The sequence below is a fragment of the Hyaena hyaena genome, unplaced genomic scaffold (genome assembly GCF_003009895.1).
Source record: "Hyaena hyaena isolate Hyena2069 unplaced genomic scaffold, ASM300989v1 scaffold_96, whole genome shotgun sequence".
NCBI lineage: Eukaryota > Metazoa > Chordata > Mammalia > Carnivora > Hyaenidae > Hyaena > Hyaena hyaena.
In genome coordinates this window covers 2,727,110-2,750,892 of record NW_024080729.1, presented here as the reverse complement: position 1 = coordinate 2,750,892, position 23,783 = coordinate 2,727,110, and the positions used below count along the sequence as shown (strand labels likewise).

General features: G+C 42.5%; 1 protein-coding gene and 1 long non-coding RNA gene across 2 annotated transcripts; one reads left to right on the top strand and one right to left on the bottom strand.

The window, feature by feature from the left end:
• Window positions 1-1,942: 1,942 nt before the first annotated feature.
• Window positions 1,943-5,620, bottom strand: LOC120233809. Its single transcript, XR_005528923.1, has 3 exons — window positions 5,397-5,620; window positions 4,793-4,875; window positions 1,943-2,115 (listed from the first exon to the last, which is right to left on the bottom strand). It is a non-coding gene; the product is annotated as an uncharacterized LOC120233809 (long non-coding RNA).
• A 109-nt stretch (window positions 5,621-5,729) lies between these two features.
• SRSF3 (serine and arginine rich splicing factor 3) lies at window positions 5,730-13,184 on the top strand. Its single transcript, XM_039235286.1, has 6 exons — window positions 5,730-5,858; window positions 7,459-7,666; window positions 8,929-9,063; window positions 11,270-11,308; window positions 11,548-11,634; window positions 11,791-13,184. Exons 2-6 carry the CDS (start codon window positions 7,461-7,463, stop codon window positions 11,816-11,818), a joined length of 495 nt encoding a protein of 164 aa, XP_039091217.1. The 5' UTR covers window positions 5,730-5,858; window positions 7,459-7,460; the 3' UTR covers window positions 11,819-13,184.
• The last annotated feature ends 10,599 nt before the right edge of the window (window positions 13,185-23,783 follow it).

Here is a 23,783-nt window from a genome sequence, read left to right as displayed (position 1 = left end):
TGACTGATTCGCCTTGCTTCTTTGCAAGCACTTAGTAGGCACTTGGTATTCTTGTTGATATATGAATAAACACATATATAGTATGAGGAACTTTACACATTCTGTACCTTCTTCCAGGAACATTCTCATGCCTCTCACAGATTTTGCCCTGCTGCTTTTTCTCAATCGTATCTTCTTTTGGGAAGCCTTCCTTGGTTTATGTAATCAGGCCACTCTCTCCTATGATATATTCTTCAGGCATCATTTTCTTCTCTAGATAATTTCCCCCATAAATAATTTCACAACTGCTTGTGTGATTCTTTCTCTAGTTCCCCCTGTATTAGAACTTAGCTCCATGATGGCAGCAGCCCGAGGCTCTCTTTGGGCTATTTTGTCCTCCAAATCCATCTCAGCATTTGGAAAATAGAAGGTACCTAATAAATGCTTTTCGCATGAGTAAGTGTTAAGTACGTAATAGGATCCAAAAAACTGTTTCAGGGAATTATATTTCAAAAAAAAAACCCATAGAAAAGCTATCAAGCTATTAAAGCAATTAGGTTAAAAAAAGAAGCTTAAATGATATAAGTATCAGAATGAGGGGTGCCTGGGTGGCTCAGTCGCTTAAGCATCCAACTTTTCTTCAGGTCATGATCTTGCAGTTCGTGAGTTCGAGCCTTGTGTTGGTCTCTGTGCTGACAGCTCAGAGCCTGGAGCCAGCTTTGGATTCTGTGTCTTCTCTCTCTGCCGCTCCCCCACTCATGCTCTGTCTCTCTCTCTCTCAAAAATAAATAAAACATTTTTAAAAAGTATCAGAAATACTATTTTCTTTTCTTTTTTTTTTAATTTTTAAAAATGTTTTATTTATTTTTGAGAGAGAGAGGCAGCACGAGCAGGGGAGGGTCAGAGAGAGGGAGACACAGATCTGAAGACAGGCTCCAGGCTCTGAGCTGTCAGCACAGAGCCCGATGTGGGGCTCAAACTCAGTAACCACAAGATCATGACCTGAGCCGAAGTCAGATGCTTAACTGACTGAGCCACCCAGCTGCCCTCAGAAACACTATTTTCAAATAACTGTCAAGGGAATGGAACTAAAATGAGTTTTTATTTTTTTATTTTTAAAAAATGTCTATTTTTGGGAGGGAGAGAGAGAGAGAGAGCGAGCGAGCAGGGGACAGCCAGAAAGAGAGGGAAACAGAGAATCCCAAGGAGGCTCGAGCTGTCAGTGCAGAGCCTGATGTGGGGCTCAAACCCTCCAACCATGAGATCATGACTTGAGCCAAAATCAAGAGTCGGAAGCTTAAATGACTGAGCCACCCAGGTGCCCCCATTTATTTATTTTTATTTATTTATTATCATTTTTAAGTAATCTGTACACCCAGCATGAGCTTGAACTCACAATCCCAAGATCAAGAGTCGCATGCTCTACCAACTGAGCCAGCCAGGTATCTAAAATGGAAAGCTTTTATAATTATTCTTTTTTTTTTTTTTAAAGTAATCTCTACATGCAATGTGGGGCTTGAACTAATGACTCAGAGATCAAGAGTTAGATGCTCTATAGACTGAGCCAGGCAGGCACTCCTAAGTTAATTTTAATAATATATTTAACCCAATACATCAAAAAAGTATCATTTCAACATATAATCAGTATAAAAATGAGATATTTTACATTTTTTTTTAATATATTAAGTGTTGGGAATCCAGCATGTATTTTACATTTACAGCACGTGTTAATTTGGACTCAAATAGGGGTGCCTGGGTGGCTCAGTCTGTTAAGCATCAGGCTTCGACTTAGGTAATGATCTCATGGCTCGTGAGTTCGAGCCCCATGTTAGGCTCTGTGCTGACAGCTCAGAGCTTGGAGCCTGTTTTGGATTCTGTGTCTCCCTCTCTCTCTTTCTCAAAAATAAATAAACATAAAGAAATATAGACTTCCTGTTTAAAAAAAAAATTGGACTCAGATAGCTGTTTGTCCAGTGGCGGCTTTATTGGTTAACACAGCCCTGAATCCGTTTTCTGGTCTTTTCTGCTCTACTCTGTCGCTGGGAAGCTCACCTCTAATTTTGCACCACTCAGCTCTCCTGTCCTTGGGTTTTCCAGTGGCTTTCAGGCAATAGAAGTCACCATTATAAGATGGGACTGTGGGAAGAGAGATTAGCACAGTTATTCCACCCTTAACCATCCCTGCTTCCCATCCACAACTGGGCAGCTGCAGTTCCTCTACCTAAGGCCCTAGTGGCCTCTGTTTTTAGCATCTGGCTGCCTCTGATAACCCTCCTCCCTTCCTTGCTTCATTGGGTCTAAGCGCCGCAGCCACCACCCCACCACCAAGAGTAACCTCTTCCCAAGTGGGTTTCCTTAGCCCTGCCTGCGCCTCTCTAAATAATTACCTCTTCAGTTAACTCTTTGTTGAGAGTGCCATCTGCCTCCTGCCAAGACAGGCACTGAACCAAGCAGGTAATGAACTATTGCTATGGGCCAGGCTCTTATTAGGTTTTCCTTTGGATACTTGAAGTCAATCACAATATTTAAAGTATGAATTCTTTTTTTTTTCCAAGTTTATTTATTTATTTTGAGAGACTGAAGTGGGGAAGCACAAGTGGGAAAGGGGCAGAGAGAGAATCCCAAGCAGGCTCTTCACCATCAGTGCAGAGCCCAGTGTGGGGCTTGAACTCACAAACCAGGAGATGGTGACCTGAGCTGAAGTTGGTCACTTAACCGACTGAAGCACCCAGGCACCCCTACAGTATTAATTCTTATACATATATATTAATGCCTGGCTGTAAGTAATATTTTTTCCTTGAAAAAAACAGTACTTAGTGAATAGGTAACGGGTGAATTTGAGAATCAGAAGAAAACTCAGGGCCATGGTTCTCAGTTTGAGGTACTGAGAAAGTCGGTGTCAGAGTAATTTTTGTGTTTGGAAGTTTTTCTTTTTTTAGTGTTTTTTAAATTTTTAAATTTCTTTTGAGAGAGAGAGAGACAGACAGAGACAGAGCATGAGCAGGGGAGGGGCAGAGAGAGAGGGCACAGAATCCAAAGCAGGCTCCAGGCTCTAAACTGTCAGCCCAGAGCTTGACGTTGGGATGAACTCACAAACTGTGAGATCATGACTTGAGCCAAAGTAGGATGCTTAACTGACTGAGCCACCCAGGCGCCCCGGAATTTTTCTGTTTGCAAATGACGGGGAAAAAAACCCAACTCAAGTTGCTTAGGCAAATTGGGTGAAGTGTTACTGAATGTATGTTATTAGGGAATTACAAAAGTAGAACTGGGTTCAGGGCTTATTAGACAAGAGTTTCAGGGCTCTTTATTTCCCATCTCTCAGCTCTCTCCCTCCCTGTAGGTTGGATCCACTAAGGCTGCCTCCTCCCTCTAGAAACAAGATGGCTGCCCTGGCTCAGGAACCCACTAGTCAGAGGAAATGAGCACACCTCTGGTCGGCCTAACGGCAGGACTAGAATTACCAGCTGACTGATCTGATTGGATTACTCATCCATTCCTGAACTAACTGGGGTGGGGAGGGGCTGCTAAGAACTGTAATGATTTCATGAACCCCAGCCACACCTGAATCAAAACCATGGTCTACTGTGGGAAAGGTAGTTCCCTAAATGAAATCAAGAGATGTTTACGACAACATCCCCATTCCTTGTTCCTACCAAGAAATACTGACATGTCCCTTTGAAGCGTCATGTGCTTCTAGGATCTGGACAAGAGTGGTTGGTGATTGAATTCATTTAAAGCAACATTAAAATAATCCATAATTTAAATGGATAATTTACCACTTGGCTGCAGTTACCAGAAGATGGAAAGTGTGTGTGGATGGCCAGAGGAGGTTCAAAATGTATTCTGGAATACAGTTGGAGGGACGAGTGCTCCACTGAAAGATGAATGCTAGACTAGCATTACACCCACAAACCAAAAAACAGGAAAAATGGTGGGAAAGGATAGGATATTCTCTGAAGAGAATAGTTTTGTTTTTTTTTTTTGAACAGAGATTGTCAGGTGATTTACACTTGTACTTTCTTCTAAGTAAGTCAATAATAAAATATGTTTATGTGCTGTGTGTCAGATTTGTTCCTAGGCCCCAGGAATGCAGGAGTGACCACCGCAGACAAAAGCTGAAGTTTCTGGGAGAGGAGACAGCAGGTAACAACCCTGCAGGGCTGGTATCATTAAACCATTTTACAGAAGGAACTAATCCTGAGACAAAGTAAAGGATTCTCAGGACATGTTAGCTGTAAGTGGTCGTGGGACTTTGATAGTCCAGATTCAGGACTGTCTCACTGCAAAGCCTTTGCTTTGGCAGAAGAAAATAAAATTTATAACAGGACAAACGCTTACCCAGAGGAGGGGATCGAATGGAGGCAACAGAAGTGAGCCAGGAGAGAAAAAAACATTTCCAGAAGGAAAGAAAAGTAAGAAGAGAAACTGAAAGGGTTTCCTAGAATCTCCCTTCACCTGGGAAACACCCCAGGTAAGGCCAGCACAGGCCCTGGCTCCAGACCCGTTCCTCCTCTTTCCCTGCAGTATGAAATTCATATTTTACGGTGAGAAAACGAAGGCTCAAGAGCGATGAAATCTTTGTATTCCCCGCCCAGGGATAAACCCTTTAGAGCCGCGAGATAAGGCTTCGAAAGAAAATATCTGGGAGTGATAAGTAAATACCGGCACATCTTTTTCAGTTTTGTGACGGTAAATACAAGCTATCAATTTTGTCTTGAAAGCCGATTTCAATTTTAAGAAGTCAGCCCGGGGGGGGGGGGGGGGGGGAGTAGGTTTTGCGGCACCAAACAAACTTCGTAGCTTGACTCACTGTTCCAGACAGATGTTAGCGATCCTTCGAGCACGACTGCGCTATTTCTCTCCCAGTAGTGAATTATTCTTGTGGCTGTTTTCCTAGAGGGAAGTGATAAACAGAGGGAGGTGTGAGGAGTCCAGGAACCCCAGCCCCACCCCCAAGTCAATACGCAGGCCGGCTTTTCCAGGAGAAAGGCCATAGGTACCCTTCCTGACATTTGTTTGGGGGTCCAGAACTCAAACGAATTCTTCTTCTGGAACTTCTTTTTACTGTTATTGGCTAAAGGTGAGCGTCCAGATGGCCTGGCCAGTTTCATTTGCGTTTGAGTTTGTATGAAACCTTTGAACAGTCCGGGAGGAGGACGCCACCCTTCTCTGCCAAATCCTGCAGTTTGGGTGAGTGGCGGGAAACCCGCCAGAGTTGGGCCGACTTTCCAAGATCCACACTTTTGCAGTGTGGGGCGTGGGCGGGCACAATTTGGTGGGAGTTGGGTCACACACACCGAGCTAGTGACCTTGGGAGCAACTCTGAAGCCTGTCTGCAAACGCGATGCTTTTAGTTCCAGTCTAACCGTTCTCGACGATTAAGTAATGAATTCATTTAAATATCTAAATCTTACTTATTTGGTGCAAATGGCTCTACCAGTGTTTGGGAGTAACGGCAGTGGTGTTACGAAACCCCAGCCTATCTGGAGACCAGGGAGAGGGGATTGAGGGTAACTTGGAGGTCGGCCGCCAGGAACACCCGAGGAAGCCCAAGCCTGAGGCGACCGGAGCGCGGCAGCTAAGTCTCCCCGGACTAGGCGGCACCGCCAGAGCGCGCTCCCAGCAACCGCGATTCTCGTTGCGCCGCTGGCAGCTACGTCACAGCCTCCTCCGCCTCTCATTGGGCGAGCCCTTCCAGTCACGTGACTTCAGCATGGCCTATAAATAAGGGCGAGGAGAAGGCGGTGGTCCGCCATTTCGTGGACGCCAGGTCAGCGAGAGCATCTGTGGGAGTCGGGGAGGAGGGGAGCGGGAAGCGGGAAGACCCATCCGAGGGTGTGTGGATTTGGGCGTCCGCATTCTAACCCCAGATTTCGGTAAGAGACCAGCGGCTAACGGAGTGTAGTGGGAAACGGCACTTAACAGGATCGCGGTGGGGCCAGGCCCAATGGCGCCAGCTTGAGACAAAGAGGCGCCGCCGCCATTTTGTGACGTTCAGCATGGGGCGGTGGCGGGGGCTCCTGGCCCATCAGAGAATGGACCTCGGTCTCGAAGTGGGGGTGTTTATGATCTTACCCTGTGCGAGGGGGAAGTGGGTGGTGGTGGTGAGCTGAGAAGTGGGATAACCCGAAAGTTGGGGCCAGGGGGTTGCCGGTAACCAAATTGTACTCCGCGCCGCGGCCTTTCAATTTATGGCGCCATCTCCCCCCCCCCCCCTCACGTTTTCTTCGGAAGCTCAGGAATTTTTTTCTTAAGTCAGTAGTCAGGACTGGACCTTTCAACCCATATTACGTGGTTTGTGTAGTAACCTATATTTACATCGTATTTGAATTTGACGTTTACATTTTACCGAGTTTTTTTTTTTTAAACCGATTGGTCTTCCTAGACCCGCATTATTCTTGTAGCTGTTTACTGCTTTTGATACTTTACTCCTGAAACTGCTCACAGCTAAGTTTTTAAAAAACTAATCTCCAGCAATGGTTTGGTCTCGGCACTCGTGGGGACAAGGGTGGGGTCAAGGGTGGGGTCATGCAAATAGGATGTGTCTGGACTCGTTTTTGGTTTTTTTTTACTTGGATAGCCCAGAGCGGGAAGAACGTGGTGTTTATGAGAAGCCCTTAAGTTGAGTTATTGGATTCTCTGCTCTTTACAATGGAATCTGTCCTACAGGTTCATCAGATTCGTTGTGGGAGTGACTTGTAATTGAAGGCTTATCAAATATAAGCCCCTAAAATGCAGTAAATTTTTGCACTAAGAAATCCCCCGCCCCCGAAATTAACATGAACTTCCTTTTAAAGTGTGAGATTAAGTGGTATTTAGTACATTCCCAGTGCTGTGCACCCCTCATATCTGTCTAGTTAGAAAACAATTTTGTTACCCCGTAAAGAGAACTATACCCATTAAGCAGCTGTTACTCATTTCCCCTGCCCGCTCACCTAGCCCCTGGTAACCACTAATCTGCCTCTGGACTTACCTGTTGGATATTTTATATACATAGAATTGGAATGTGTGCACTTTTGTGTCTGGATTCCTAACACTCGAGGAATGAAACGGGCTAAGTTTTTGCTTATGAAGGCACATTAATATCCCTTTTCTAGTGGCTTAGCCTTAACTATTAAGTAATGTTCGATTTGGTTATGTCTGTAGGATTTGCTTCTGCACAAGTTACTCTACTTTCTAAGTATTTTTGTCTTTGATATTGTAGTAATTTGGTAAAGTTACTAACAGTCCCCAGATTGTAGTAAATGCTCCCTCAGTGCTTCCCACCCCCACCCCCCGCAATTTTTCAAGGTTTTTTTTTTTTTTTTTCTTAATGTAGTTTGTGTTGGCATCCTGGTAGTTAGAAGTACAAGTTAGGAATGAGTGCTTCAAGGGTAATTGGTTTTTAGTATTGCAGTTTTCTAAGGATCTGTTTTACATTGTGTAGATTACCGGGTAAATGATTAACATTTGGGGTATATATTTTTTTAATTACAGAAATGCATCGTGATTCCTGTCCATTGGACTGTAAGGTGTACGTAGGTAATCTGGGAAACAATGGTAACAAGACTGAACTGGAACGAGCCTTTGGCTATTATGGACCACTCAGAAGTGTGTGGGTTGCCAGAAACCCTCCCGGCTTTGCTTTTGTTGAATTTGAAGATCCCCGAGATGCAGCTGATGCTGTCCGAGAGCTAGATGGGAGGTAATTTAACGACTGATGCTGATGATAAATAATGTTGCTTGTGCTTTTTAATATTTAAGATTCTTAGGCTATGTGACTTAGGCTATGTGGCTTCATGGCTATCTGAAGTTACTGTAACTAGAGACTTAACATAAGCTTTTTCTGCAAAGAAAAAAGAATGTTTTATTGGAGATTGGTAGGAAATACTTTTTGTTCAAGTGGCCACTGAAGAAAATAAGTTGAATTGTCTACTCTTAGTGGATTTTTGCATCCAAAATGTGGTTGAAGCATTTAATCTAAACTTTCCACAAAGTGTCACCTGTGGTGTCACTTTTGAATTGTTCTCTGAAACAATTGTGAAATCAGCTATCTTTTCAAGTAAGAATGGCCACATACTGATTATTGTAGTTGGATAATGGCTGCCTGGGCTTTATTGTACCATTATGTTTTACATGTTTGAAATATTTAGGAAGTGTGGAATGTGTAGCTATTTGTGTGTGTTTACAGTGTCACATTAATGGTTGATAAGTAACAGGAGAGTCCTGAGAGTGATCACATGCTGCCCTTCTCTCTCTCCTCCCTGCTTGTTGGAAAACAACTGGATTTCAGGAAACCAGGGAAATGGTTAATCTTTAAGATCCAAAAGTTAAGGGGTCTGAGGGTTGGCTGTAATGCTGTATAGAAGGTCATTTATCCAAGCAGATTGTAGAAACCACATTTTTCCAGGTCCGCACCTCTTCCCAATCACTGTCCAAATAATGATGGTTTATCTAAACGGAAGTGGAACGATGAAGAGGCGGAGGATAACTTTTTTCCGACTATTCTCAAATGCAGTTTCTTAATGTGTTAGCTATGGTGTGATGATTGAGGGGAGATGGTGATGTTAAATGGCCAGAATGCTTCTGTTTGCTGCCGTTGGCATAGAGAATTGGGGTTGTGTGGGGAGGAGAAAGACCAAGAAGTACAGAGTAGTAAGATCAAGATCTGTAAGCAATTGCTGGGACCTTGAAGTCCCCAGAATGTACAGATGAACTGGTTCTTTGAGGATGAACCCTGAGGTTTTCACATTTTGTAACTTAACAAATTAACATTGAGCCCAGTGATTAGACTCTTAACGAAGCATAAGGAAGTTGGTTTTCTTTATTAGAAAAACCTTTTGCTATAAAGGAGTCTATGGACATTCAAGTGTGTACTTTGCAAAAAAGGCTAAGTAGGAGTGCTTTCTTTTTGCTTTAATATACTTACTGTGGCTCTTTGAAATTTAGTAATGTTTTTTCCTTTAGAACACTATGTGGCTGCCGAGTCAGAGTGGAACTCTCGAATGGTGAAAAGAGAAGTAGAAATCGTGGTCCACCTCCTTCTTGGGGTCGTCGCCCTCGAGATGATTATCGGAGAAGGAGTCCTCCACCTCGTCGCAGGTACTTGAGAGCGTGTTTAGAGGTATTGGTGTAATGGAGTAGCTAATAGGAGCAGGTATTTCTCTCAAAGTTTGTTGGTGGGTTTTAAACTTTGAAGAATCAGAGGTTTTTATGAAACATTTGCTGGGTGTAGTTTGGGGTATGTGAGTTGTGCTGAGTGTTGGCTTTTGTCTTTAGGTCCCTGTTCATGTCGGTAGTCAGTAACGTCTATCTTGGATCTATCTTCTAGTTCATCTTCTAGTTGCATCTTTCCAAGTCTTCCCTTATACTTCAATTTAGGCCTTTTTCCATTTCTTGACTCCATAATGACAAACATTACATTCAACTCTAGCTCTTCACAAAAATGTGTTTTCTACTATTAGCACGATTGTAGTATTTATCAAACAGGCAGCTGTTGTAATGTTAAAACTGGTAAAGTAGAAATCATTCTGAAACTAGCTTAAGTCACTGACCGATAAAGGGGGCTAAAAAAAGTAATCCCAGTCATCTGTTCTTCAAAACCAAATAGGAGAGATTTCAGTTTTTTTATAATTGAAAATGGCATCATTCTTGGACCAGGCAGTATTGTCTGGATACTAACTCCACATCTCCGCAAACCTCCAAAATAGTTTCTATAGGACTGAATTTACCTCTTACAGGTGAGTGAAGTCCTTCTAGGAGATAGGAGTTCAAAATCTTGCCCCTTTTGCTATTTTGAAAAACAAAACAACACACTGTTGCCCATCATAATAAAGAGTATTTGTTAGCTAAATAGATGGTTGTACTGATGGCTTGTTTTTCATTTTTTTTTTGTGCTTTTTGGTCCATCTATTAATAAAAATGAACCCCGTTACAGAGTCACCATCATGTCTCTTCTCACCACCCTCTGAGTCTGCATTAGCCAGTCAACTAGCCCTTTCAGCGTCATGTGACCAGCGCGCCCCATTCAGCTTGGCTGGTGTCGTTTCACATGACCCAGGCATGGCCAGTCGTCAGGTTGCACCGCCCTTTGGTTCCCGAGCATGCTGTTTTCTCTCAGCCTTCTCTCCAACCTTAACCAAATCGGCAGCAGCCACCTCGACCGCCCACACATTCCTGGCCAATCAGCTCAGCTGTTTATTTACCAAATGTCTTCACAACAACTACAGCAGCAGCCTTCGGCTAACAAAAAAGCAGGAAAAATCCACAACACCCCCTTCGCCAACCAACTAAATCCAACGCAACATCTGGCAAAACCTTTTCAGCAAATTCTTCCTGGCCGTCAGTCCGGCAGCCTCACCTCACCATTTCTAGCTTGTTGAAACCCAAAACTAGTAAGTTTTTCCTGCTTATACAGTTTACTGCTGGTTAAAATAAGGAGTAAGCGGCTTAAAGTAATTCTTTTTTCTGGATCAAAGGCTGGCTGTGCATAATTGAATGGTAACGTACATATATATTGCTTGAATAAAACTTTTAAGGGTGATAGGGAACTCATAATGTAACTAGACCTTCAGGTGAAACTTATTTGCATGTGTGAGATGCCAAACTAAAAAATTTTAATAACTCCTAACAGATTTAGCTTTCTTTTCTAGCAAAATTTGTTGAATCCTATCACCTTTAAATGGTTTTACTAACAGTTTTCAAATTTTAAATTTTGGGGGTAAAGTGGGCCAAGCTAAGGTAATTTTTATAAGCCTAAACACACTCTTTAATGTGACGATCACAAATGCAGTTCTAATGTAGCACTTAATGGCATCAGTATTTACACCTAGCGCGTTTTCACCAAATTACACTATCCACCTGGTACCTAAGTCTTGTCATGGACTTATAGGTTTGCATGGGTTCCAAATACTGGTTTATGGTACTGTTTTTGGAACTACTTGTGGGACTATTATTTTGGTGTGGTGTTTGGGTAGTGAAGTTAGTTTGACATGAGGTTTTGCATTGGACAGATCTGCTGTGAAGCATTCTTTGTTAAAGTGAATCCATGGTTGGAATACCTGCTTTTCACTTGAGCTTTTGGTTCCTTAATCCTTCTGTGCCTTTTTTTCTTTTCTGGTTTTTTTTTTCCTGTTTTTTTTTCGTTTGTTTTGTTTTGTTTTATTGGTTTTGTTTTGTTTTTGGACGATGGGTGCCAGTTCTTCCGGCACATTCACTGGGCCCAACAGTGAAATTGAAAAGTTGGGAAATGCCTCACGCCATAAATACTAATTGACAATTAGCCTAATCTTCCTATTTCTGCTTTTAGATCTCCAAGACGGAGAAGCTTCTCCCGTAGCCGGAGCAGGTAAATAACTACTTTCTTGGCCACGTTTTCAGAAAACCATGTTTCTGCTTTTCCTAAGCTGCTTTCCAAATGATGTGGTTAATAGAAGAAGACTGGCTTTAGTATTGAATCAAGTAGCATATAGAGCCATTGTTAATAAGTTGTATGAATGAACCAGCTTTTAGTTTTTGAAGACGACTTAGGATATTTGTTGTGTATAATTCTGAATGGCCCGATTTTTTTTTTTCTTCTGGTTATAGGTCCCTTTCTAGAGATAGGAGGAGAGAGAGATCACTGTCTCGGGAGAGAAATCACAAGCCGTCCCGATCCTTTTCTAGGTCTCGTAGGTAAGATCTTTGATGATTTGATCATTGATTAAAAAGTCGTACTAAAAACAGAAGGTGATCTTCTTAAGCCGTTTTGATTATTCTTGTTTTTGCCATAAAAACTTTCAAGTTGTGTCACTGAGTTACGTATGTAATTTTTGGTTTTCTTTCTTTTAGCCGATCTAGGTCAAATGAAAGGAAATAGAAGACCAGTTTGCAAGAGGAGTGGTGTACAGGAAATAACTTCATTTGACAGGAGTATGTACAGAAAATTCAAGTTTTGTTTGAGACTTCATAAGCTTGGTGCATTTTTAAGATGTTTTAGCTGTTCACATTTGTTTGTCTTTGAACAGTGACACATAAAGATGTAATTCTCTATGATTTGAATGGATCATATGAGGCATGTAATATTAAGAATTGTTACTTTACAATGTTCCCTTAAGCAAAATTGAATTTGCTTTGAAGTTTAGTCTTAAATACACTGATAATAAACCTCTTATTAACTCCTGCCCAGCTAAAGCTTGACATTTCATATTATGAAGACAAAACCGGCAAAAATTGAACGAAGAGTTTTTCCGTCGCTGAGATAACAGTGTGTGTGCAGTTGTAATTGAACAAGCAGTCTTTAAGAGCTGCTGTGAACACAAGCCAGCAGGTAAAAATTAAGCTGCACTGTTAATTAGGTTAGAGGTTTAAAAGAAAAGTCCAACTAGTCTTCGTACTGGGCAGAGGTGGTCCAGTTGGTGTAGAATTGGAAGTTTCAAGACCGTTTTATTTTTGTTTTAGGTCATAAGTTCGTTCTTAACACAATAGCTGTATATGAACACACAGCTCTTTGTAAGCCTTCTCTCTTTGGAAATTCGAAACTATTCAAAATCCTGGCAGTTTAAGGGTACATTGTAGAGCTGAACCTTGAGTTACTGTGCAAGATTTTTTTTCATGCTGTCATTTGTAATATGTTTGTGAGAATCCTTGGGATTAAAGTTTTGGTTACAAATTGTAAGCCTGTTTTTCCTTGCAAAATTAAAATCTGTGAGCTTGGTATCAAGTCCAGGTATAACATTCCTATTGGAAGCCATACTTATATTTTCTTGTAAAGTGCTTTTTGAATTAATAAAATATTAGCATAATTGTTTAATAGTCGAACCCACTATTACCATAGTTCTTGTCCATGGAAATCCGTGGGTTACACAAATCTTAGAAGAAAACAATTGAGGCTGTAGGGAACCTTTTTTAGGAGTAGGAGCCAGTTCAAAGACCACGATACTTCGTGACCAACATTTTAAAGTATAGCAACCTGGTACATTATAACCCAAAGTGGCCTATAAAAAAGGCTTTATCATTAGCATGAGACCTTTCCACAAAGCTTTAAAATCGCTTCCATTTTATATAATTCGAGGTGTTGCATGGAAATTCTAAATTGATCCATCATGATGTAAAATTCACTATATGGTTCTAATGTAACAGTGCAGAACTGAATATGGAGGCATGCATAACCTTCCTCTTAGAAATCCAGAGGAGTTGTAATTTTAAATTTTTGTGCGATTAGATTAAATCATAATGCAACAGTCTTTGTGGCTTAGTTTCCTTAAATGTGCTACTTACAGATAGTTTTGGATTATGCTATACTGACTTTCTTTAATTTGAAAGAAGTCACTGCATTGAGTTCAGTCTATAAAGGTACTTTGAGGTATAAAGCCTAAACATCTTATTTCCAGTGGTCCTTATTAACCTTTCATGCAGATACAGATGAAGGAAGATTGGTGTCACAAGGTAGAATTCAGATTCTGGATAAGCCTTAGAGAAGATACTTAAGACTGCTGATGTACTGGGAGTCTGGCTTTGGGCCTTTTGTCTTCGGCATTTTCCTACTAGCTTTTTAAAACTTCTTGATCAGAACAAGGAAAGATACTAAGAGGTCATGGAGGTAATAATGGTATGTCAGTAACATCGGACATGGATACGGACGTTTTTGGCAAGTATACAACTTGCAAAGTCTTAAATTGGGTTTCTGTTAAAAGGAGATAGGTTATGGATATAATGTGGCTCATAACAAATACAGAACCTAAGATAAAGTTGGTCTCAGGGAGTTATCCTGACTTCTAGGCCAAATTTGCAGTCACGTTAACCAGAAGTCCCAACAGTTTTAGGGCTTGTGACAAGAAATATGGAGGATAGAAACTGTTAAAACCTTACATTGCACATTTAACTGTGGCCATTAAAAGTTATGGCTACTGTAATTTCATCAATTGTTGAGTTTCATTAGCCAATTTTGTCCTGGGTCCTAGAGTTTTTTACTGCAAGAGGTCAGTGACAAAAATTGATCTCTGGTGTGGTGACTATAGGTGTTCACTAGAGGCCACTGCTAATCCTGGGTGATTAACTTAAGGAAACCAGGATTGCAGTTTTTTTATGCTTTTTCAGAATAATAATAGTTCTCACTTCATTGTGGGTTACTTCAGACCTTCATGTCTTAAGCAGAAAGGTGAAGATGAATAGAGGAATTTGAATTTTATCAGATTGTAAGATACCTCTTCTCTACTGTTTATGTACTTTGAATATTTCCTGACAAAGGTGTGATCATTAGACGGCATCTCCTCTTTTCATTAGACTCCCTGTATCTGGATGAGAAGTCCTGGTTGGTTTTTCTTAATATGGTTCATATTAGTACAGAGCTTTATCAGGAATGATGTCGATCACAGAAGTTTTTCAAAATATACACAGCCTGATTCCAGGCTCATTTACTTTTTTATAGCAATAAAGCACTGTGTAATCTGAAGAGTTTTAGGTGATAAACATCCCTGATTAAATAAAACCACTGGCTTAGTACTTTGTTTTTATTTTCAGAATCCTCAACATGATTTAGTTGACAGATCTAGTTGGTGGTAATGTCTTCCAGTTGTATATTTTTGTACTAGACTTGGTTTCTGGCTTTTTCTTCTTTTTTTTTTTTGAGAACAAAAGTCTTTTATAATTAAAGTAGCTGAAGAAAACTGGGTTGGAGTATATTTTTATCAAAACAACTGATAGTGTTGAATTCAGTTTCCACACAAATTTTCTTCATCTTATTAAAGATTCCTTGGATACTTAAAGAACTCAGTTGTACAGCACACTTGAGGTTCTCTTTGAAAATTTCTTTTGATAAACCTTATCACTGCTTGATTTGTTTTTATTGGGGTTGCAGAAATTCATGGCTGTTTTTAGACTCCTTTAATATCCCAGTTCTTGACTATTCAGAACACAACAGCCAACAAGTTTCCCAAACTAACAACATGAAATACATGTGTTATGATACTATCCTTCGTTTTTCCTCCATTCTTTGTGACCTACATAACACCTTGTGTATTAACGATTGTTTTACTGAAGTCTTAGAATGGGGTCATTAGTGCCCTTGCTACACCTTAGTACAGGGATGTACTTAGTCTTCAGGAAGTGAAACTTTGTGGAAATCTTTGTAACTTTGTTCCTAGGCACTTGGAAAGGTTCTTATATGGAGAATATGCCACTATTTCCAGAGCACAGTTGAGCTTTCCAGAAAAAAAGTACATAGGTGACTTTTCCCTTATTTTTTAAGTAATCGCTGCCTGATACGGGGCTCAAACTCATGACTTCAAGCCAAGTCCTCTCTACCCACTGAGCCAGCCAGGTTACCCCTAACTCCTTCCTTTTAAAATCCTGTTCACTTGTAAGTGGCATCTTTATTTCAGTATGTATCTTTCAGGTTTTGTATGGGGCAAGTCTGCATCCTTTCAAGGGTGGTGGTTTACCACCCAAACTGCAAATCAAAGCCAAGGGTGGGGGGAAGTGCTTAAAGCTGCTCTTTTATGTGCGTTGTCACTTGGAAAAGGAAATCAGTATAAAAAGCTACCTTTTGATAGTTAACAGTTTTTGAATAACTCCCTCAAAACAACTTTTAAATCGTTTGAAGCTTAAGCAGCTGTGACTCCACCCATTCCAGCTGGCTCTCTGCCTCCAGGATTTCTTTATAGATTAAAAACTTAAATTTCAGCAAGAGTGCTTTACAAATAATTACAAACTGCAATGTTAATTTGTCATTTAATTGTTCCTGTGTCCTACTTTTCTCCTCTGGTAGTCCAAGACCCTGGGACTTAGTAGAATTGGGTACCGGAATGCACATAGCAGTTCAATATCTAGAAAGTAGTATTTGTTTGACCTAGTTCAAGAGTGTAAGACCTAAGCTTCACTAACTTCTTGGTGTTTCACCCGTTTTAGGTTAGAATGATTTAAAGAGTTGTTGGTGTAGGGCTTCATGTGGCCTTAAGAGAAAGGCTTTTGGACATGGAGTGAGGTGCAATTGAGGGATCTTTGTAAAGTCCCTTAGCAACAGAAGAAAACAAGTGAGTTGGGTCAGATGGCAAGGTGTTAGGGGGACTAAAGGTAGAGCTCAGTGATAAGCAAGGGCTATAAGGAATCAGGTGAAGAAATGAGTACCTTCATCATAAAGTAGAAGTTGGAGTAAGCAGTGGAGTGTGCAAATTGCAGTAGGTAGGGTTTGGAGGTAAGGAATTCTATATCCATAAATTGGAAGTAGTTTCAAGTCAGGAATTTTGACTTTTCCTTCATTTGCACTGCCAAATAAACAGGTGTAAAATAACGTGCAACATGGTCCTGGCAGGACCCCCAGAAGTTGGGGAGTGTCTGACTCCATTAATGGCTGGCTCCTGCATTCCAGCTGTCGGGTTCTATGGGGACAAGAAATTGAGCAGCAGTCCTGGTTGGACTTCAATTGGCAATGTATGTAACCGTCCACTGGACATGAAACTGGCTCCCCAGAAGTGAGGTTTGGATCAGATGCTGACCTCTTAAGAGGGTAGTAAGGAGTGGATGAACACCGATCATTTGGAAGGGGCTAGAACCGAAGCTTTGACAGCTGCCTTAGAGTGCTGGGCGCTTCAGGGAGGATGTGTGTCAGGAAAGGAAGTGTTTTGAGTACTGATCTGCTAAACCTTATGCAAGGCCTTTTTCTCCTGTAATGTTGAACCACTTGAGAAGTGAATACCACTGTTAGGGAAGAAGTTCCTCACATGTCATTCCTCATTCTACTAAACAAGTAGTGTATTTATAACCCAGGCCGGCCTTGACTTGAAAGCCCTTGTATTCTGTTCTGCACTTTAGCTTTCTCAGCCCCTTCATAAGATGGCCATTTCATTGTCATTCAATGATTGTCAGGATTTGGGGCGTCTCTTTATTTTTGAGAGAGCACAGGAGAGGGGCAGGGAATTCCAAGCAGGCCCAGCACTGTAGCATGGAGCCTGATGGTGGGGCTTAAACTCATGAACTGTGAGATGACGCGAGCCTCAAAGAGTCCTGCTTAACTGAGCCACCCAGGGGCCCCTGGGGCCTCTCTTTTTAATTGTAGAACATACTCATGGTAAAAAGTGTAAATTGTACATGATCTCCAGGGTTTTTTTAGAGGTAACTTGTTAAAAGGTTCCCCGCCCCTCCAGAAAGGTATATGTGATGAACAGGTACTTAATTTTGAGAGGAACAGAGCATGAGCAGGGGAGGAATGGAATCACAAGCAGCCTCCATGCTGTCCACACAGAGCTGGGTGCAGGGCTTGATCTCAGGAGCCAGATGGGACCTGAGCCAAAGTCTAGAGTCAGGCGCTCAACCAACCAAGCCACCCAGGCGCCCCATGATCAGAAAGTTACACAGCAAGAAATACTATGTGTCCAGCTTTTTCCTTTTTACATGCCTGAAGCCCACATATCTGAGCTGTACATACTAAATACACAGCACAGGCCATTGTGTGGGCAGGTGCCACAAACAGGTAAGATTACTTGCAAAGGACCACTGAATGTCCATGGTGTCCTCGTCTGTGGAAGACAAGCTGTTCTGTTGTGAATAGGTTGACACTGATGTTGTGTCTTAAGTTGATTATTAATCTTGTGAGTGACTTGAAGCTATGGCTAGTTGCTGTGGCTACTCCAGTGTCCTAGTCTTGACATCACCCTGGTTTTAACTCGAATGTGAGCAACATTGGTGTGTGTGGCATTTTATAGGCAAGGACTGGTAAATTTTGGGGGCCTTTTAAATAAATTTTTGAGAGCGCAAGTTGGGGATGGGCAGAGAGGTAGGGAAAGAGGGAATCCCAAGCGGGCTCCACACTATCAGTGCAGAGTTTGATGTGGGACTTGAACCCATGAATCATGAAATCATGACGTGAGCTGAAGTCGAACACTTAACTGAGCCACCCAGTTGCCTTGTTAACTATCAACCTAATAGAGAAAAAGGCACAATTTATATATATATTTTTTAATGTTTATTTTTGAGAGAGCATGAGCATGGGAGGGACAGAGAGGAGGAGACAATCTGAAGCAGGCTCCAGGCTGTCGGCACGGAGCCCAACACGGGCCTTGAACCCATGCAAGATCATGACCTAAAACCTATTGAGCTACCCAGGCACCCCTCTTTTTTTGTTTTTGATTTTTTTGTTTTTTAATGGACTCTAAGGGGGAACACTTCAGAATTCCATGGCTGGATAAGGCTATTGCAGATTGAACAGAGCGCCTTCTCTGGCTTCAAAACCGGGTGGCTCAAGTTAGGAGTCTGTTGTGCAACATTTCTTATTTGCTTTGGTGGGAAAAGCAGGCCCATCTCAATGATTGCTTAAGATTTTGACGGTGGAGGGGGCCTGGGTGGCTCAGTTAAGCATCTGACTTCGGCTCAGGTCATAATCTCACAGTTGTGGGTTCGAGCCCCGCATTGGGCTCTGTGCTGACAGCCAGCTCAGAGCCTGGAGCCTGTTTCGGATTCTGTATCTCCCTCTCTGACCCTCCCCTGCTCTCGCTCTTAATTAGAAATAAATAAAATATTTAAAAAAAGATTTTGACAGTGGACTTGTTGATTAAAGCTATTTAAAAATTTTTGAGAGAGTGTGGCGCTGGGAGGGGAGAGGGAAAGACTCTTAATCAGCATGGAGCCTACCATGGGGTTCGATCTCATGACTCAGATTGTGACCTGAGCCAAAATCAAGAGTTGGATGCTTAATTGAGCCATCCAGGAACCCTGATTAAAGCTACTTAATTGTCCACTAGCAGCTGCAGTCTACTGACCTGGAAGACTTCCATTCTTTAGGTGATTATGACTAATTCTCAACAGGTGGATGAAAGGAAAGGTTTAAGTACTTAACCATGTGCATCCGTCCAAGGCAGTTTCCTAAACCAGGGCTAACTTGGGATTTGATGGCAGTAGGCGGGAAGAAAATGATTAAGATAACTAATCGTAAGGTGGATATGATCATCCCACTTTATTGAGATTGAAGTACAGAGACAGCTGGGCAAGTTGTCCAAGGTTGCAGTCCGGTAGTGATGAGCTGGAATGGTGTAACCCAGATTGCAGGACCAGGTGTGGGTTAACTGGAAGGGGTCTTAGAATACATAATCCCAGTCCTACGGTGAGAGGTGAGAAGGTGGATTTGCCCAAGGTCACACAAGGGTACCTTGGCAGAGCTGGGACAAGGACTGACTGCTCCAATGGCTAATCCAATGCTAGTTTCCGGGAGCAGCATTAATCTTAAGGCCTTCAGGCTTTGAAGTCAGCAGCCAGCATTGGAATTCTGGCTTCCTTGCTTCTAGCTCATGACTTTGGACCAGCTACATAATCTCTAGGGTTTCATTTTTTTATCCGTGGAACAGAAATAGAAAACAACTGCTTCCCCTTAATATCTTGGGAATGTAGTACTCCACATGTGATGACACACTGCTTAGTAAAGAGCTGTTGTGTGGTAGGCTTACACTTGTATGCAGTAAATACCCAAGGAATGGCGTTTAGTGAAATTGAGTCCTTTATGGTGCTGGGTAGGCAAGAGTGCCCCTGATTCCTTCGTACATTCCCCAGTACATGCTGGCAGTGTGCCTCCACTGACCCTGGTCCTTTAGCAGCTTTTCAGTCTTTTGGCCAGTTTGAAAGGATTGATTTCAGGAGTCCAAGGTTAAGAGAGACCTCTGGCTAAAAGGATCTAGGCAGATTTAAAGAAGGGAGCTTCTGAAGTCACAGGAATATAGGGAGGTGGGAAAGAGGATGAAGGCTTAGAGCATTGTTGGATGGCTCTTTTAAAAATGGGTTTTTCAGGGCGCCTGGGTGGCTAAATTGGTTAAGCATCCGGCTCTTGGCTTTGGCTCAGGTCATGATTTTGCAGTTCTGTGGGTTTGAGCCCCACATCAGGCTCTGCCCTGGCAGTGCGGAGCTTGCTTGAGAGTCTCTGTCTCTCTGCCCCTCCCCTAGTCACTGTCTCTCTCACATAAACCTTAAAAAAGAGATTCATCTCCAGTATTAGATAAATAAGAAAATATGGGTTTTCAGGGGGCGCCTGGGTGACTCAGTTGGTTAAGTGTTTCTTGATTTCTGCTCAGGTCATGATCTCACGAACCTGCTTGGGATTTTCCCTCTGCCCTTCCCCCACTTGCGCACAGATGCACATTCTCTTTCTCAAAGTAAATAAATACTAAGGAAAAATAATATGGGTTTTCAAATTAGTCCAGTGTAGATTCATATTCCCATCGTTTGGCTGTGTGCCTGGGGCAAGTCACTTACTTTCCTTCATTTCTTTTTTGTAAAGGTTGGGATAACAAAACAGACCTAACATGGTAAATAATATTGATGAATCTCTATGTCAGTGACTTTGCACCCTTTGCCTACATGGAATCACCTGGACAACTTCGGAAACCAACTAATGCCTGGACCCTGGGCCCAGAGGCCCTGATATAATTTGTCTGAGGTGTGAACTTGGGTGTGTGAACCCTTTTAAAAGTTCTCCGGTGATTCTAAAGAGCATTAAGGACTAAAATCTACTTAGGATCCCACAGTCATCCTATTAGTCTATTTGTCTTTTTCTTGCCCCAGGCCTCCCTTGTATATGGAACAAAGCCCATCCATGCCCTTGGCCTGGGATCCTGCCCACTTGCCAGACCCTCTCCCCATCCATTCTTGCCTCTTAATCTTGCAGGGAGAGGCAGCCGTAGTTCTGTTTCGGGAGAGAGGCTGTGGAGCTGGATTAAACATCCAGCATTCCTTAGGCACCTGCTCTGGTGTCCCCTAGCAGCTGGATGAGATTATGACCAGAAAATGCCACTTTCCTTTGCTCAAGCCTCCTTTCAACACATCACAGTGCTGGTGTTGGGGACACTGCCCTTGAGCAAGATATGGAGAGAAAAGGTAGACAGATGGGAACTCAAATTATTGTATGCTGAGCACATGTATGGTGCTTTTTCTCAGTATCAGCTCCATATATTTGGGTTATTATTTCCCATTTACTCAAGAAGCTCAGATAGGGACAGTAAAAAAGAAAAATCGTAATGATCCTTGACTATTCGGAAGTGAAGTCCATTTTCTATGTTCATTTTTTAAAAAACGTCAAGATGAAGCCTTGACTAATAAAAAAAAAGGAAAGCACTTTATGAAAGGTATGTATATATATATTTTAATATGTTTATTTATTTCTAGGAGATAGCGTGAGCAGGGTAGGGTCAGAGAGAGAGAGAGGGAGATACAGACTCTGAAATAGGCTCCAGGCTCTGAGCTGGCAGTCAGCACAGAGCCCGACACGGGGCTCGAACCCACGAACCGCGAGATCATGACCTAAGCGGAAGTCGGACGCTTAACCGACTAAGCCGCCCAGGCGCCCCGAAAGGTATGTATTTCTTTATGAAAGTCAGGAAAGACTGCCAGGAGACATAAGAAGTCAGATGCTTGAAGCCATTCCATACTTGCAGGAAAATAAGAGTGAAGGCACATATAGACACCGGAATGAAAACTAGAGCCAGTAATTCTGACAACAGAACTACTTGTCATTACATATTTTGAATATGATAAGAGACGGGAAGATAGCCTAACTGAAGTCAGGATAACATGACAAGAGGACACGTGGCTGAATGGGAGAAATGAGGAAGTACAGTGTTCTCACAGATGTGCTGGGCCCACCACTGTACTGTCAAACATAACTTCCCTATTATAACATGGAGCAGGGGGAGGGGAGTAATTGATGAGTATGTGTCCTGTGGGTTTATGAGGCTTTCAGTGAATACGTGGAATGTGCTCAAACCAGTTCCTGGTACCGAAATACTGTCAGTATTAAATAGCACATATCCCTTGATAGAAGGGGAATCACTGGATTAGGAAAAATTGAGTAGTCTGAATGCACAGGGCAATTATTTCTAGACAATATCTTCACTCCATTCACATTCTCTCTTCATTGGCTTTATCCAGGCACTGGCATTGGCCCAGATCCAGACATGGGCAATCTTTTGTGTGCCAGACATCTGGTATCTCTGTCCTTCCTCTAAAGCCAGTTATGCTCCATGATCAGTGTGAGTCATAAAAACACCACGTCAATTCCCCAGCCGCCCACCAGGAGGCAGTACTACCCCATTGAGAATTCTGAGCCAAATTCTTTGCCTGAGGTCACACATTGATTGTGACTTCATGGACTCCAGAGTTTTCCACTGTGACAATAACGAGAGAGACAGTAATAAAGACAATAGAATAATTCGTATCCCTTGCACTTGCGTGTCGGTATTTTGGTTGTTTAGATATACCTTCCACCAGTTCACTTAAATCTCACCACTGGAGGGAGGTTCTGCTATCTTGCAGATGAAGAAACAAACTTAGATCAAAGACCCGTGTTAAGTTTTTTGTGTAGAAGAGGTGGTACTTGAGCGGAGTGCTGAAGAATGGGATTTGGACACAAAGCTGACCATATAAAGAAAAAAAGCCTCATGCGTCAAAGTAAAGGCAGGAGGCTTCAAGGTCTCTGTGGACTCACAAGTTTAAGACCCTATGAATTTGTTCAGGGGTTTACAATTGGAGATGAGTGGAAAGTCAGAGCCAGGGGAGAATTTAGAGGCTATTGGGGATGGTGATTTTCAAAGTTGAAAACTAGCCCAGTGTATTTTTGGTAATGAAATCCTTTGTAAGAAATACAAAATAAAACGATTTAGATGATACTGCTATAAAAAGTGTGAGTTCTGCTGGATAATACTGGCTTATAAAGATAGGAAAAGTGATGTTTTGATGAATGCAGTCTTAGACTGACCTCAGAACCCATTTTTCCCCCGTATTTTGGTCGTAGAAAGAAGTAAATGCAAATGATTACATTTTTAACACAGGTTACAATTCCAGAAGTGACAGGGAAGGTCTCCCCCCAAACAACCTAAAAGCACAGATTAAGTTCACATTAATATGCATATGGTTGAATAAGTTTTATCTTAAAAAAAAAAAAATTTAAGGGGCGCCTGAGTGGCTCAGTTGGTTAAGCTTCTGACCCTGGTTTGCTATGAAGGGATGGAAAGGAAGCAGCTGGCTGCGAGGAGGGATGCGGAGTTTACAGAACTGTATTCTGATTCGCTTTTTCAGGGAAGCAATAAGGGAGCGTGTCTGAGGCTGAAGGGGAAGTCCGTAGAGAAAGAGATCTGATATAGGAAGAGAACGAAGCAACGATCTGGGGTGGGGCAAGAGCCAGGACAGGAGAGGATGGGGTCCAAGCCCGGTGGGGCTGGCCCTGGACTTCAAGGGCAGGATGGAAGTGGGCCCAAGAGGAAGGAGTTTGCGGGCCATCTTGCAAGTCCAGCGTGGGGCTGTGCTTATATTCGAGAGTGGAGAAGGCACAGAACCCCGCTACGGGGGGTGGCTCAGAGGCTCAGCAGGCACACCGGAAGGCCTAGCGTGGAGAGCAGTGTGCAGGGGCCCGACCGAGCTTGAAGACCCGGAGTCTGTGGAGGGGCTAATTTGCCCGGTGCCATTTTTAGTGGGCGTGCCCAGCACCCAGGGAGAGGGTGCGAAGAAGGCAAACCGGCCGCAGAGGTGGGTCCTATGGGGTGTCAAAGGCAGAAGGAATAAGAATGAAAGACTGGAAGGTGCAGGCAAGGGGATAGTTGAAGGAACTTAGGTGCAGCCTTTCCAGGAACGTGGGGAGGCTGAGAGGGAGTCATGACTCTGCTCATGATCTCACAGCTTGGGAGTTCGAGCCCCATGTCAGGCTCTGTGCTGACAGCTCAGAGCCTGGAGCCTCCTTCAGATTTTGTGTCCCCTTTCTCAAAGCCCCGCCCATGCTCATGTTCTGACTCTCTGTCTCTCAATAATAAACCGTTAAAAAATTAAAAAAAACTTTTAAGAAACTCTCATTCGACCTATGTGTATATATATATGAG